We start from the raw sequence: 14,324 nt of genomic DNA on the forward strand, positions 1-14,324 counted from the left end.
GGATATGATCACCATGTATAATACATAAGGGGGATATGATCACCATGTATAATACATAAGGGGGATATGATCACCATGTATAATACATAAGGGGGATATGATCAACATGTATAATACATAAGGGGGGATATGATCTCCATGTATAATACATAAGGGGGGATATGATCACCATGTATAATACATAAGGGGGATATGATCTCCATGTATAATACATAAGGGGGATATGTTCACCATGTATAATACATAAGGGGGGATATGATCACCATGTATAATACATAAGGGGGATATGATCTCCATGTATAATACATAAGGGGGGATATGATCACCATGTATAATACATAAGGGGGGATATGATCTCCGTGTATAATACATAAGGGGGGATATGATCACCATGTATAATACATAAGGGGGGATATGATCTCCATGTATAATACATAAGGGGGATATGATCAACATGTATAAATACATAAGGGGGATATGATCTCCATGTATAATACATAAGGGGGGATATGATCTCCATGTATAATACATAAGGGGGGATATGATCTCCATGTATAATACATAAGGGGGATATGATCACCATGTATAATACATAAGGGGGGATATGATCACCATGTATAATACATAAGGGGGATATGATCTCCATGTATAATACATAAGGGGGATATGATCTCCATGTATAATACATAAGGGGGATATGATCTCCATGTATAATACATAAGGGGGGATATGATCTCCATGTATAATACATAAGGGGGATATGATCTCCATGTATAATACATAAGGGGGATATGATCTCCATGTATAATACATAAGGGGTGATATGATCAACATGTATAAATACATCAGTGGTTCATATAGTGAACTCGGTGTAGAGTTATTCACCCTGAGGTCATCACAGAGGATAAGGGGGCACTCTTTACGTCTGGAAGAAAAGAAATTTAATCTCCAAACACGGAAAGGTTTCTTCACAGTAAGAGCTGTGAAAATGTGGAATAGACTCCCTCAAGAGTTGGTTCTGGCCAGCTCAGTGGATTGCTTTAAAAAAGTCCTGGATTCTTTCTTAGATACACAGAATATAACTGGATACTAACATTTGAAGGTAAGCTTGATCCAGGGAATATCCTATTGCCTCTCGGGGGATCAAGAAGGATTTTGTTTCCCAGCAGGAGCAAATTGGATCATGCTTTGCTGAGTTTTTGCTGAGATCCTTCCTCTGGATCAACTGTGGGTATAGGATTATAACTTTTTTTTTTTTTCTATGGTTGAACTGGATGGACTTTTGTCTTTTTCCAACCAGACTATGGAAGTCACACTTTAAAGTGGAACTTAACTGTATCTGACCACTGAAAACACCATTTAGTTCATAAAGCATGCTCACCCATCCATCCATTTCTCCATGCTTTATTTTGTTGAGAAATTATTTTGAAAACCAACCCTCAGCATTTCTAACCACAGCCTTGTGTAATGGCCAGGGGCAGACTGGCCATTTGGAAACTCAGGCACTGCCTGAGGGCCCAGGGTCAGTAGGGGGCCCAATGAGATGCCCCTAGTACCTTTTCCATAGGCTTTTGTGAGTGAGGGCAAGGACACAGGGGCCCCATGATCCCTTATTGCCCAGGGGCCCCATGAGTTGTCAGTCCACCCCTGGTAATGGCAGATGATTCATGTAACATTTACTTCCTGGAATCCATTTGTCCTTAGTTCAGGCATGCAGGCAGGAGTGTGTGCTTACTGTGAAAGGAAGAGTAATAAAAACAATAGAAATATGAGCGCTGGGTTACAGTAGACCAGTTAAGTACAGAAAAATAGGAGCAGCCAGCATAGAAGAGGAAACAACCTCAGATCCTCCAATAAATATCAGAAATAAAGGTACAAATGCGGCGCTCGATCATAGTTGCAACATATTGAAGATATCTCACAGTGTTAAAACTTCATTAATATAGTATATATAAATTAATGTGACTGTTGTGACACAACGAGCAGTAATAAACCTTCTGTGACTGCCGTGACCGTGGTGTTAAATGATATTAACAGCAACACCGCTTATTAGGTATAGATAATGCGGAGTGAGGTGACTGTGGATATACAGTAAACAGAAAAGTAAAATACGTGACTATTAAAACTGGAAGCAATGAGCATACTATGCACCAATTGACTGATAGGATATAGTTCATATGAGATGATGTGACTGTGGTGACACAAAGAACAGCGGATAACTTTCGTGACTGCTGTGGCTGGAAGCAATGAGCGTACTATGCACTAACCAGATAGCACAGATAAATGTGCGTTGGAGTAAATAAGACCTACTCCTCGGTACTCTGGGGGTGGGAACTCAGCATGCGGATGTGATCATCAGGTGGAGGTACTTCACCAGCTGTCATCTATCCAAAGCAGGTTTCCACATCTCAGGTTAGCTGTGTCCAGCAGTACAATTTCCAGCCATCAGGGGGATCATACGAGGCAGATAGGAGCCAGGAAAAATCCTTCAGAACAGGGACTCTCAGTGCCAGATAAATGAGCCCAGAGAGAAAAGAACTCCAATAGTGTAGTATGTTTAATGATCAAAATAGGGGTAACATCAAAGTACAAGTAAGTAAACAAAATCAGCACTTACATCTGAGGTAGTTAGTGGTTAACATTCCATAAGAAAGGGTATCTCTGTAACGCGTTTCGTGTAATAACACATTTTCAAAGGGAGAGAACCCGGTCCCAAGTGAGTCCTTAAATAAAGAAAGAGCAAATGTGCTCATTCTGCACATCTGCGGCATCGCGGGCTTCCCGCGCATGCGCACTAGCCATGTTTTTGGCTTATAGTGCATAGAGGACAAACAGCAGTCGCGCATGCCCAGTAAGACCTCCGGCGGCCATTTTGCCGTGGGTTGAAAACAATACATCAATGAGAGATGTGCCCAGCGCACAGGGGAATGTTCCTTCTAAATTAAAAGGTTTATCCGGGCATGTGGATGTCTACTTATTCCTCTGTGGCGCAATGGGGTCTGTGACAATCGATTACTCATCGGTAAGGCTATAGTATGACCCAAATCCCTGTGCAAGGATTTAATGGAAGCCACAGCACCACCTAGTGACCAAATTGGAAAAGACGATATGGGGAAAAGGATCTCTCCTAAATAAAGCCAGGAAACATATATGAAGCAAATCATCTAACAATCTATGATTAGTCATAAACGTCTTACAAGAAGAAGAATCACTACCTCATAGTGACTGGATAATAATAGTTTAAAAACAGTATAAAATAATATAAAACATGTGTGTTAAAAAATTAATGGAAATTACAATGATGGTCATCAATACCCTATTAATAAACCATATGTAAAAAAGGTGAAAGAATAATATTAACTAATATCATACCGCTTAAATCCAGCATAAAGGCCTATAAGGCCAAATGACAGTAACATAAACGTATGCGGACATATTAAAACGAATAATAGTGACCATAAAACTGTGAATATATGAGACATGGGTCACAAAGGTATTAGAATATAAAAAATATAAACATATAAAATACACACCCACATGGGGTGGAACCAATAATCATGAGTATAAAAAATGGAAACAGATGAACCCAACTGAGGGGATGTGGGATTTTGTGATGCTATTAACTGGTGTCAATGAAGCAATTAATGTCGAGGTTGATGTTCAGGCCTGATGGTGACAGCGTTTGCAATAAATATATCCATTTCGTTTCTAGTTTAGATACAGCTCTTTTGCTGTATGTACCTCGCCATTGTTTTTTGATAACATCAATTCCCGTGAATTTCAGACAGTGGGGGTTTCTGTGGTGGTGTTGTCTGAAATGCATGGATACAGAGTGTTCCTTAAATCCCTTAGTGATGTTTTTGAGGTGTTCACGCAACCTGTCTCTTAGCCTTCGGGTTGTCCTCCCTACGTATTGCTTCCCGCAGGAGCACTCTAAGAGGTAGACCACATGTGTAGTGTTACATGTAATGGTATTTTCAATGTCGTACGTTTTACCTGTAGCGTTTGATCTAAAAGATTTTACAGTACTTTTGTGTATACCATTACAAACGCATAACATGCACCTATTGCAGGGATAAAAACCACTGCGGTTAAAGAAAAAACTGGGTTGTTTGGGAGGGTTAATTATATTGGGTGCCAGTTTGTTCCTGAGTGTTGTTACTGTGAAAGCTCCTCCTCCAGATGAAAGAAAACAAAATGCTCATTAAAACTCCATGGATGTATGGCATCATTTTGATCTAGGCCAGAAACCAGGAAGTAACTGAAGAAATGTAAAAAAAAAAATTAAAAAAGAGTAACTATATTAATATGATCTATTTACTAATGCTAGCAGCATAAGGATTAAAATAGTTAAAGTGATTCTAAAGGTTCGTTGTTCTGTTTTTTTTATAACAAACATGTTGTACCTGTGAAGGGATGGACGCTGATCAACCGACCACAGGAGTCCAATGTTGAGGAATAGCCTCAGCCGCCATTCTGGCCACACCCTCTGATGCATTTCACCCTACCCAACGGGGTTTGGTCACAGAGGTTATGACAAACATGTTATGCTTACCTGCTCTGTGCTGGTTTTGCACAGAGCAACCAGGATCCTCTTTTTCCCCCGCCAGCGCTCCTGGCTCCTCCCCCTTGACCAGTGCCCCCCCCCCATAGCAAGCCATTTGCTGTTGGGGTACTGGTGCGTGCTCACTTCATGTTACCCATCTCTTACCTGTAATATTCCCTGCTCCACCTGTTGGTACGACTATCTCCACTGGGCGCAGTATGTCTTCCTCTGATGCTGGAGCACATCGGAAGTACCCGTAGATGAAATGGGCTACCTGGACCATCACTCGAGCCCAGTTTACAGAATTAGTGCTCATTAAGTTATGCTTGCTTGCAAAACTTGTGTCTGCGAAGAGTTTTCTTACAGGTACATCCAGCTCATCCGATGTTCCTTCAACTGCCAAGGAACAGGAGAAAATTTAGAAGAGTTGCATTTTATATGAATTATTAGGTTGCTCATGCGTATGGAGGATGTACAATATCTCACACATTCCAATGTAATCACTTATGCAGGCCATAGATGGGTCAAAAATTGGCCGAAATTTCGTCCGAAAAAAAATCAGCTGATTTTCGCATCGTTAGTGGGTCAATTGGTCGGCCGTTTTTCGGGGTTTTGGCACATTTTTTTTCATCGGTAAAGTTGGAAAATTCACGGCCGATTTTGACAATTGGCCAATTTTCCCGGCAATGATGGGCAAATCGGCCGATCGTTTTACCCATAAAAAATCTGCACATGAGCTGTGACCTGCAAGAAGAAGAAGAAGAAGAATAGTCCGCTTTTATATTTTATATTAAAAGTCTTGCAGTTGCAAAAATGTATCTATTTGTATCCGAATAAAAATATCTGTATCTGAAATAAATACAATGTTGAAACCGCAAGACTTTTTCATGTAACATATAATAGCGGAGCTCTCTGCAAGGACAGAAGTAAAAATGCCGGCCGTAGACGGGACGAAAAGTGGCTGATTTTTTTGCCATTGGTGGTAATGTCGGCCGATTGAACGACCGATTTTTTAATTTTTTTTTTATTTTAAACGGCCGATTTTCAACCCATCTATGGCCTGCATTAGTAATCAGATTGTTTCTCATCCCCAGGTCTCCCCTACATACAGATCTGCATTGTGAAGCTTCTGGGAGTCGTGCTGTAGCACTCTGTTCCCCGCGGCCCCTACTCCCCTCCTGTCCATCCTAGGTGCATGTATGTGACATCACCTGGGATGGAGAAGAATGGTGGGGCTGGTGAGGACCAGGACTCCCAAAACCTACTCTACAGTATATTGCCATCTCCGCTTGCTGTGCTCGGCCGCTACAGTCCCTCATGTAATGTGCCCTTCTGCTCCCTCCCATGTAATTATTATTATAATACAGGATTTATATAGCACCAACAATTTGCGCAGCGCTTTACAAAATGAAGGTAGACATTACTATTACAATACAATTTGGTACAAGAGGAACAGAAGGCCTGGCTCGTTAGAGCTTACAATCTAGGAGGAAGGGTTGAGTGATACAAAAGGTAATAGCTGTGGGGGGGATGAGCTGATGGAGGAAATAAATGGCGGTTTACTATGTAGAAGCAGGATAGACTTATTTAAAGAGAAAGGTTTTCAGGGATTGTCTAAAGGTGGATAGATTAGGAGACAGCCAGACAGATTGGGGTAGGGAGTTCCATAGGATGGGAGAAGCTCGGGAGAAGTCCTGGAGGCAAGCATGGAGGTGCAAGCGTGGAGGTGACACGGGAACTAGAGAGCAGAAGGTCTTGGGAGGATTGAAGAGAGCAGTTTGGTTGATATTTGGAGACCAGGTAGGTGATGTAGCTGGGGGCAGAGTTGTGGATGGCTTTGTAAGTTGTTGTTAGTATTTTGAATTTTGTTCATTGAGCGAGTGGAAGCCAGTGGAGGGATTGGCAGAGAGGGGTAGCAGACACTGAATGGTTGGTAAGTTGGATGAGCTTGACAGCAGTATTCATGATGGACTGGAGGGGGGATAGTCTATGTAAAGGTAAACCAATGAGGAGGGAGTTGCAGTAGTCAAGTCAAGAGATGACCAGGGAGTGAATTAGGAGCTTTGTGGTATCCTTGGTTAATAAGGGGCATATTCTGGAGATGTTGCGGAGGTTGAGGCGGCATGATTTGGACAGGGATTGGATGTGAGCCTGAAAGGATAGTTCAGAATCCAGGGTTACCCCTAGCACCCTGGCATGTGGGGATGGGTTGATAGTCGTGCTATTGATCCTGACTGAGAAATCAGGGGAAGAGACACGTGGGGGAGGAAATATTATGAGCTCAGTTTTGGATAGATTGAATTTTAGGAAGAGGTGTGACATCCAGTCTGATATATCTGTCAGTAAATAGGTGATACGTGAGGAAACTGATGGGGTGAGCTGAGGAGTAGAGAGATAGATTTGTGTGTCATCAGCATAGAAATGGTGTTGGAAACCATGGAAAGCTATCAGCTGACCCAAGGATGAAGGAAGATGTAATATAGCCTGCTGCTGACTCCATGTACAAAATAATATATCCTGGTGCTACCCCTCCATGCAACGCGCCCTGCTGCTGCCCCCCATGCAACGCGCCCTGCTGCTGCCCCCCATGCAACGCGCCCTGCTGCTGCCCCCCATGCAACGCGCTCTGCTGCTGTCCCCCATGTAACGTGCCCTGCTGCTGCCCCCCATGTAATGCGCCCTGCTGCTGCCCCCCATGCAATGTGCCCTGCAGCCTCCCCATGCAATGTGCCCTGCAGCCTCCCCATGTAATGTGCCCGGATCACTTTTAAATTACAGCTGGAGGCCAGCTTTGACCAGGGGCGGACTGACAACTCATGGGGCCCCCGGGCAATAGGAGATCATGGGGCCCCTGTATCCTTGCCCAAACTCAAAAAAAGCCTATGAAAAACGTACCAGGGGCATCTCATGGGCCCCCTACTGACCCTGGGCCTCGGACAGTGCCTGAGTTTCCAAATGGTCAGTCCGCCCCTGGCTTTGACTGAAATAAATACAAAGCACATGGCTGCTACTGCCACAAGTTTGCTTTGTGCGCTTCGCTCTCGGGACGTACATAGTGGTTAAATCCTGACTAATAGTAATGTACCGGCTACCTACCCCCTAACACGTGAACATTATCCTCAAACACTGTGATCATCTGCAGCTCCTGGATCTTAGTACAGCGTCCAAGTGGGAACAGAACAATGATATCAATATTTGGATTTTCTCGAACACCCTCAATTGCAGCACTTCCCGTGTCTCCAGATGTTGCTGAAACATAAGATACACAGCGCTGAATAATACAGAAAGCTCTCTGAAAGCTTCTGGTCAGTAATTAAAATAATCAGTCAGTAATAAATGTGAGATATAAACACGGGGTTAAAGTGGACCTGTCAGTAACATAACAAGTCTGCATGAATAAATTCCTGATATGTCACAATACAGAGTAACAGTATCATTTTCTTTTCAGAAAAGCTCCAACTTTTATCGTTAAAAAGCAATCCTCAAGATTCAGTCAGTCTTTGTCTAGGCTCAAATGATGTCATCAGTGCGCTGCAGGTAGGAGGATCAGACTGTACATTATAACACTGCAAGGTGAGAGGATGCAGCAGAGGCTGATTTGTGTAAGGCATTTGTGAACACAGCCAAAAATTGCACAAGCACTAAAATTTACATGACTGTCACCTCAGTCCAGAAAGTAGATGCTGACCCTGGATGGTGGCTGAACAAAGATGGTGCAGTTCTTCAGGAGAGGAAATCAGATGAATACATTGTTGGGGGGAGTGCTGTGATCTCAGTGAGAGGTAATAAATAGCTGGAAGTTTTACACATTAGACACATTACTGCGTGCAGCACACAGCAAGAAAACATGTAGCTTGTGTTAAGTCTGATTTACTCTCCAAAGTACCACACTTAAAGGAAATCTGTCCACTGAAAAATATGTGTATTTCAGATGTTGTGTCACTTAAAGTGGTTGTAAACCTCAGACATGAAATATGAACAAAACATATCCCTCTATAGTGTGTATTTGTCTCAATCCAGAGCACTAAGAGTCATTTCTGTCTCTCTGCTATAATATGAGTCACTTCTGACAAGTTTTCATGACACGAACAGAAAAATGGTGACAGGAGAGGACACAGCCTGTGATTGACAGCCGCAGCTCTGTTCCTGTTTTAAGGGGGGGGGGTTCCCTTCCCTCCAATCAGTTCTCCTCATTGATGTAACTTCAGCACCCCACCCCCTGCTTTTCATAGCTGAGAGATCCTGTGTAAATTCTGCACTTTGAATGGATGTAGGAGAAACACAACTGTAGATAAACAGGTACAACTTATGTAAGAGGACGTTTTTCATCTCTGTGTATTACTTGAAGTTTTTCTAAAGGCTTTTGTTTAAGAAAAAATAACAAATATGTCTATATACTTACCTGTTGTGTGCAGTGGTTTTGCACAGAGCAGCCTGGATCCTCCTCTTCTCAGGTCCACTGCATGCTCTCCTGGCCACTCCCTCCTGTCAGGTGACCCCACAGCAATCAGCTTGCTATGGGAGCACCCGCTGTCTGTGTGTCCAGTCACACGGAGCCACGGCTCGGCCCCCTGCTCTCTCACTTCTCATTGGTTCACTTGCTGTGATTGACAGCCAATGCCTCCCGCTTCTGTCTCAGCCAATGAGGAGAGGGAGTCCAGGAACAGTCCAGTGCACATCGCTGGATCAAGAGGGGGCTTAGGGGAGTATTAGGGGGGCTGGGGGGGGGGATGCTGCACACAGGTTTTTTACCTTCGTGCATAGAATGCACAAAAGGTAAAAAAACCTTGAGCCTTTACAACCACTTTGAGGCCAGTCACTTCACTGGGTATATGTGAGGATTTACAACCGCTTTAATGTGCTTTCATATATTTTATGAACGATATGAGAAAAGTCAGCCATCTGTGGGATAACAATGATATATTGGTGACAACGTACCAACCAGGATGTTCACATGCCGCTTGCTTTCCTTCAAAAAGTAATCCAGAAACTGGCCCATACAGGACATAGCGAGGTCTTTAAAAGCGTATGTTGGACCGTGCCACATCTCCATCACATTCAACCCATTTTCCAGTCTGGTAATTGGAACGATGTCTTGGTGTCTGAAGCGCAGTAAAGCTTTGTCGATCAGATCTATACAGAGAAGAGTTATCGCTGCTTTCCACATATCTAAACCCAAAAACCATAAATGTAATATACTGCAGCTTACCAGTCCTGAGATGTGGTGGCTGCATTAGTTTTCTTTTTTTTTTCTTTTATCTTTACCTGGTGATCTGGCAGCAATCCACCTCCTGTCTTAGACCTCATGCACACAGATGCAGAAAACGCCACTTTCAAGGGTGTTTGGGGTTTTTTTTTTCACCTCTGAACACCACTGCATTTTAGGTAATGGGCCCATGCAGGTGTTTTCGTCCAGTGGCGGAAAGAAATTTCCCAAGCATGCATTCCCCAAGAAGCGGCTTTTGCGGTTTCTCCACACAACGCATATACATGCCCTAAACACATGTAAACACGTGTGTGTATTTACAGTGAAGGAAAGAAGTTTTTGATCCCCTGCTGATTTTGAATGTTTGCCCACTCACAAAGAAATGATCAGTCTAAAAATCGAATGTTCGGTGTATTGTAACACTGAGACAGAATAGCTACAAAAAATTCAAAAGAAATGCATGACTAACAAATGATGCACTGATTTGCATGTGCATGGTACGTATTTGATCCCCTATCATTCAGCAGAATTTCTGGCTACCAGGTGTCTTCTATACAGGAAACAAGCTGAGATTAGAAGCAGTCTCTTAAAGGGAGTTCTGCTAATCTCATTGTGTTACCTGTATAAAAGACACCTGTCCACAGGAACAATCAAACAATCAGATTGCAAACTCTCCACCATGGCAAAGACCAAAGAGCTGTCCAAGGATGTCAGGGACAAGATTGTAGACCTACACAAGGCTGGACTGGGCTACCAAACTATCGCCAAGCAGCTTGGTGAGAAGGTGACAACAGTTGGTGCAATCATCGCAAATGGAAGAAACACAAAACAACTGTCAGTCTCCCTAGGTCTGGTGCACCATACAAGATCTCACCTCATGGAGTGTCAATGATCATGGGAACAGTGAGGAATCATCCCAGAACTACATGTGAGGATCTTGTCAATGATCTCCAGGCAGCTGGGACCACAGTCACCAAGAAAACAATTGGTAACGAACTATGCCAACAAGGATTGAAATCCTGCAGTGCCCGCAAGGTCCCTCTGCTCAAGAAAGCACATGTCCAGGCCCATCTGAAGCTTGCCACTGAACATCTGAATGATGCAGAGGAGGACTGGTTGAAAGTGTTGTGGTCAGATGAGACCAAAATCGAGCTCTTTGGCATCAACTCAGCTGGCCATGTTGGAGGAGGAGGAATGCTGCTTATGACCCCAAGAACACCATCCCAACTGTCAAACATGGAGGCGAACCATTCTGCTTCGGGGGGGGGGGTTCTGCTAAGGGGACAGGACAACTGCACCGCATCAAAGGGACGATGGACGGGGCAATGTACCGTCAAAGCTTGGGTGAGAACCTTCTTCCCTCAGCCAGGGCATTGAAAATGGGTCGTGGATGGGTGTCCCAGCATGACAATGACCCAAAACACACGGCCAAGGCAACAAAGGAGTGGCTCAAGAAGAAGCACATTAAGGTCCTGGAGTGGCCTAGCCAGTCTCCAGACCTTAATCCGACTGAAAATCTGTGGAGGGAGCTGAAAGTTCAAGTTGCCAAACGTCAGCCACCAAACCTTAATGACCTGGAGAGGATCTGCCAAGAGGAGTGGGCCAAAATCCCTCCTAAGATGTGTGCAAACCTGGTGGCCAACTACAGGAATCGTCTGACCTCTGTGATTGCCAACAAGGGATTTGTTACCAAGTACTAAGTCATGTTTTGTGAAGGGGATCAAATACTTGATCATTTGTTAGACATGCATTTCTTTTGAATTTTGGGTTGCAATTCTGTCTCTGTGTTACAATACACCTACCATTCGATTTTTAGACTGATCATTTCTTTGTGAGTGGGCAAACATTCAAAATCAGCAGGGGATCAAATACTTATTTCCTTCACTGTATTCTAATGGATAGAATGCATGAATATTCTAGCCAATAGAATGAGTTTGCGCGCAACCGCTTCTAAACACCATATGCATGTAAATGCGCATAAAATGCACCTAAAAGTGAAAAAACACAAAATCAGTGGCATTTTTTTCTGCCACCTTTTGGCAGCATAAATTCATTCACCCATGTGCATGAAGCCTTAGGGTGGCTACACTCAATCATCAGCTGTATCTATGGAGCAGCCATGTAGCCACCCTTGGACAGCAGTGCTGTCATCCTAGGGTGAGGTTAGTGTTAGATGGACTAGTAGATTTAGATGGACTTTACATAAATGACTAAGAAATTAAAGCCTAACTCCAGCTACCACATTTTAGGCATTTTAAGCAGTTACAATGTATTTTTCCTTTTGAAATAAGGGTCTATTCACAGCAGATGCTGTGGCACTGTGATGGGCGGCTATTGCCACAAAACAAAGGAAAAATGCCTGAACATTTTGAAAAAAAGTTTTTCTTAGTTTTCGTTATGAAAATTTTCTTCTTCACCGATGTGCTCTGATGAGGCTGCACTGATGGGCATTCATGAGGCTGCACTGATAAGCTGGCACTGATAGGCTGCACTGATGGGCAATCATGAGGCTGCACCGATGGGCACTCATGAGGCTGCACCGATGGGCACTCATGAGGCTGCACCGATGGGCACTCATGAGGCTGCACTGATAAGCCGGCACTGATAGGCACTAAGAACCTGCACTGATGGGGCTGCATTGATAATTGGGGCACTGAAGATCAGTGCCCTGATTATCATTGTAGATGTGGCCTGTCAGGATTGCCGTTATCAGCTCTCCTTTACTCACGTGCTGTCACTGTGTGAGGAAAGGAGAGCCGATATGCTGAAATGCTGATAACCGGCAGATTTGTTTACATGTGATCAGCTGTGATTGGACACAGGTGATCACATGGCAAAGGGCCGCTGTGATTGAGCCTTTACTTTGATCTGTGATCAACTGTGTCCAAAGGTGATTACAGAGCGTGCCCAATGCGCACCCGGGGGGCATGCAGGGGGCAGGGTTCTGGGGGGACATCTATAGACACCCTCTCAGACGTAGAAGACCGCACTGTAACCGTCTTTTGGCTATGGCACGGTTGAGAAGTTGTTAGAAAAATGTAAAAACAAAAAAAAAGTCTGATCTCACCCAAATTGCAGTGCACACCAGTTGCTACGCTGAAATGCACCCGTGTCAAGGAGTGACATGGCGCTTATAGTGAGTTAGGGACCTTTTTTTCCTTAGTGCTTTTCCTCAACTAAAGAGCTAAATAGTGCCGTATACTGCATATCGACTTGCCCTTACTAAGAACTGGAGATACTTCTCCTGGCCACCAATCAACCTTTGTGAACACTTTAGCAGTAGCAATTTATACATTTCTCTCAACTTTCGTTAATGTGTAACTTACCATGTAGATCATTCCTGGGGATGAGCTCCGAAGGAATAAAGAGAGAGCACACTTCCTTCACCAACTCCTTGTAGGAGAGAGCGCTCCATGATCTGAGAGTCTGCTCATCCAGCTTCGGGATCTGCTCCGGCATATACAGACCATCATCTGCAGCAAATCCCGAAAATAAGACCTCATCAAACCCCACACCAGACACAACTCCTCTTGTGCTGGTGTACTTCATTTTTTCAGCTATAAAGGGAAGAAAAACACTCATATGTACAGACGACACGCATCAGGATTTACAGTATATTTACTCTAGGCACAAAATAAGGATGACACCTTAAAAAGACTTAACCCTTCACATATTTAGTAATTATTGCTGCAAAAAAACTAAAACTAGGATCCACTATTGTAAGCAGCATTATGTCAGCTGTAGATATGGCTACAACTGTGCAGTCCACCAAACAACGGCCTAAGTAGGGAACCTCAGTCAGGTTTTTATTACCATTTGTGTCTCCATTGGAGAGATTTCCCATCACTTTCTGTTTTAGTAACTAATGCCATAATGTACAGGAAGTAACAGGGAATAGAAAGCATGCAGGAATTCAAATAGTTTCTTAAGAGTGGACAGGGTTCAGGAAGCTGGTGGTCAACGTACTTGATATAGGGGCCCACTGCTATACAGCCATCCACCATGTTCATTGTGAGAGACCAGCTGAGTGGAAGGAGAAAGACCCCCTGCGCTGAAATGGATGTAACCTACCCTAAGCAGCTAGCACCCTCTTTTACCACAAAGTATACAAATATTATGAAGAAAATGGTGTAGCGCTAAAATAAATACTAAACAGAAGTATCAATAACACAAAAGACATAGTAACATATAGGTCAGCTGTCACAAACTGCACAAGTGACCCCCACATAAAATAACCCCAATCAGGGGGAACAAATAACTGTGAGGCAAGTGATTCCCTATAGGGGAACGCAACTAATACACAAGTGCAAGTGTCCAACACATAAAAAATCACATATAAAAAATCATGCCAGATGAAAGTCCATTGAATCAACCTGAACACAAAACAGAAACGTTTTTTACTTGTGGATGTTTCTCATTATTTGTGGGAGTTTTTAAAAGACATATTTATGGACACTTTGCTTCTTAACCACTTGCCGCCCAGCCACCGCATATAAACAGCGGCAGGACGGCACTCGTAGGCAAAAGCACATTTTAAAACGGCTGCCTTCAAACCAGGTAGGGGGCGCGCGC

General features: G+C 43.5%; 1 protein-coding gene across 3 annotated transcripts in view; it reads right to left on the bottom strand.

Annotated features, from left to right (window-relative positions):
* The window catches only part of LOC149445757 (threonine synthase-like 2), a 46,379-nt gene that overhangs the window by 25,334 nt on the left and 6,721 nt on the right, over positions 1-14,324 (bottom strand). For all 3 annotated transcript variants that reach the window (XM_089653409.1, XM_089653410.1, XM_089653411.1), the window contains exons 2-5: positions 13,079-13,309; positions 9,485-9,679; positions 7,643-7,795; positions 4,712-4,942 (exon numbers count right to left, since the gene is read on the bottom strand). In XM_089653409.1, coding sequence (XP_089509535.1) covers positions 4,712-4,942; positions 7,643-7,795; positions 9,485-9,679; positions 13,079-13,301 — 802 coding nt within the window. In that variant the 5' untranslated portion in view covers positions 13,302-13,309. The remainder of the gene's footprint in view (positions 1-4,711; positions 4,943-7,642; positions 7,796-9,484; positions 9,680-13,078; positions 13,310-14,324) is intronic.

Source organism: Staurois parvus, unplaced genomic scaffold (assembly GCF_062004578.1).
Source record: "Staurois parvus isolate SC_StPar_1 unplaced genomic scaffold, SC_StPar_1.0 ptg000711l, whole genome shotgun sequence".
NCBI lineage: Eukaryota > Metazoa > Chordata > Amphibia > Anura > Ranidae > Staurois > Staurois parvus.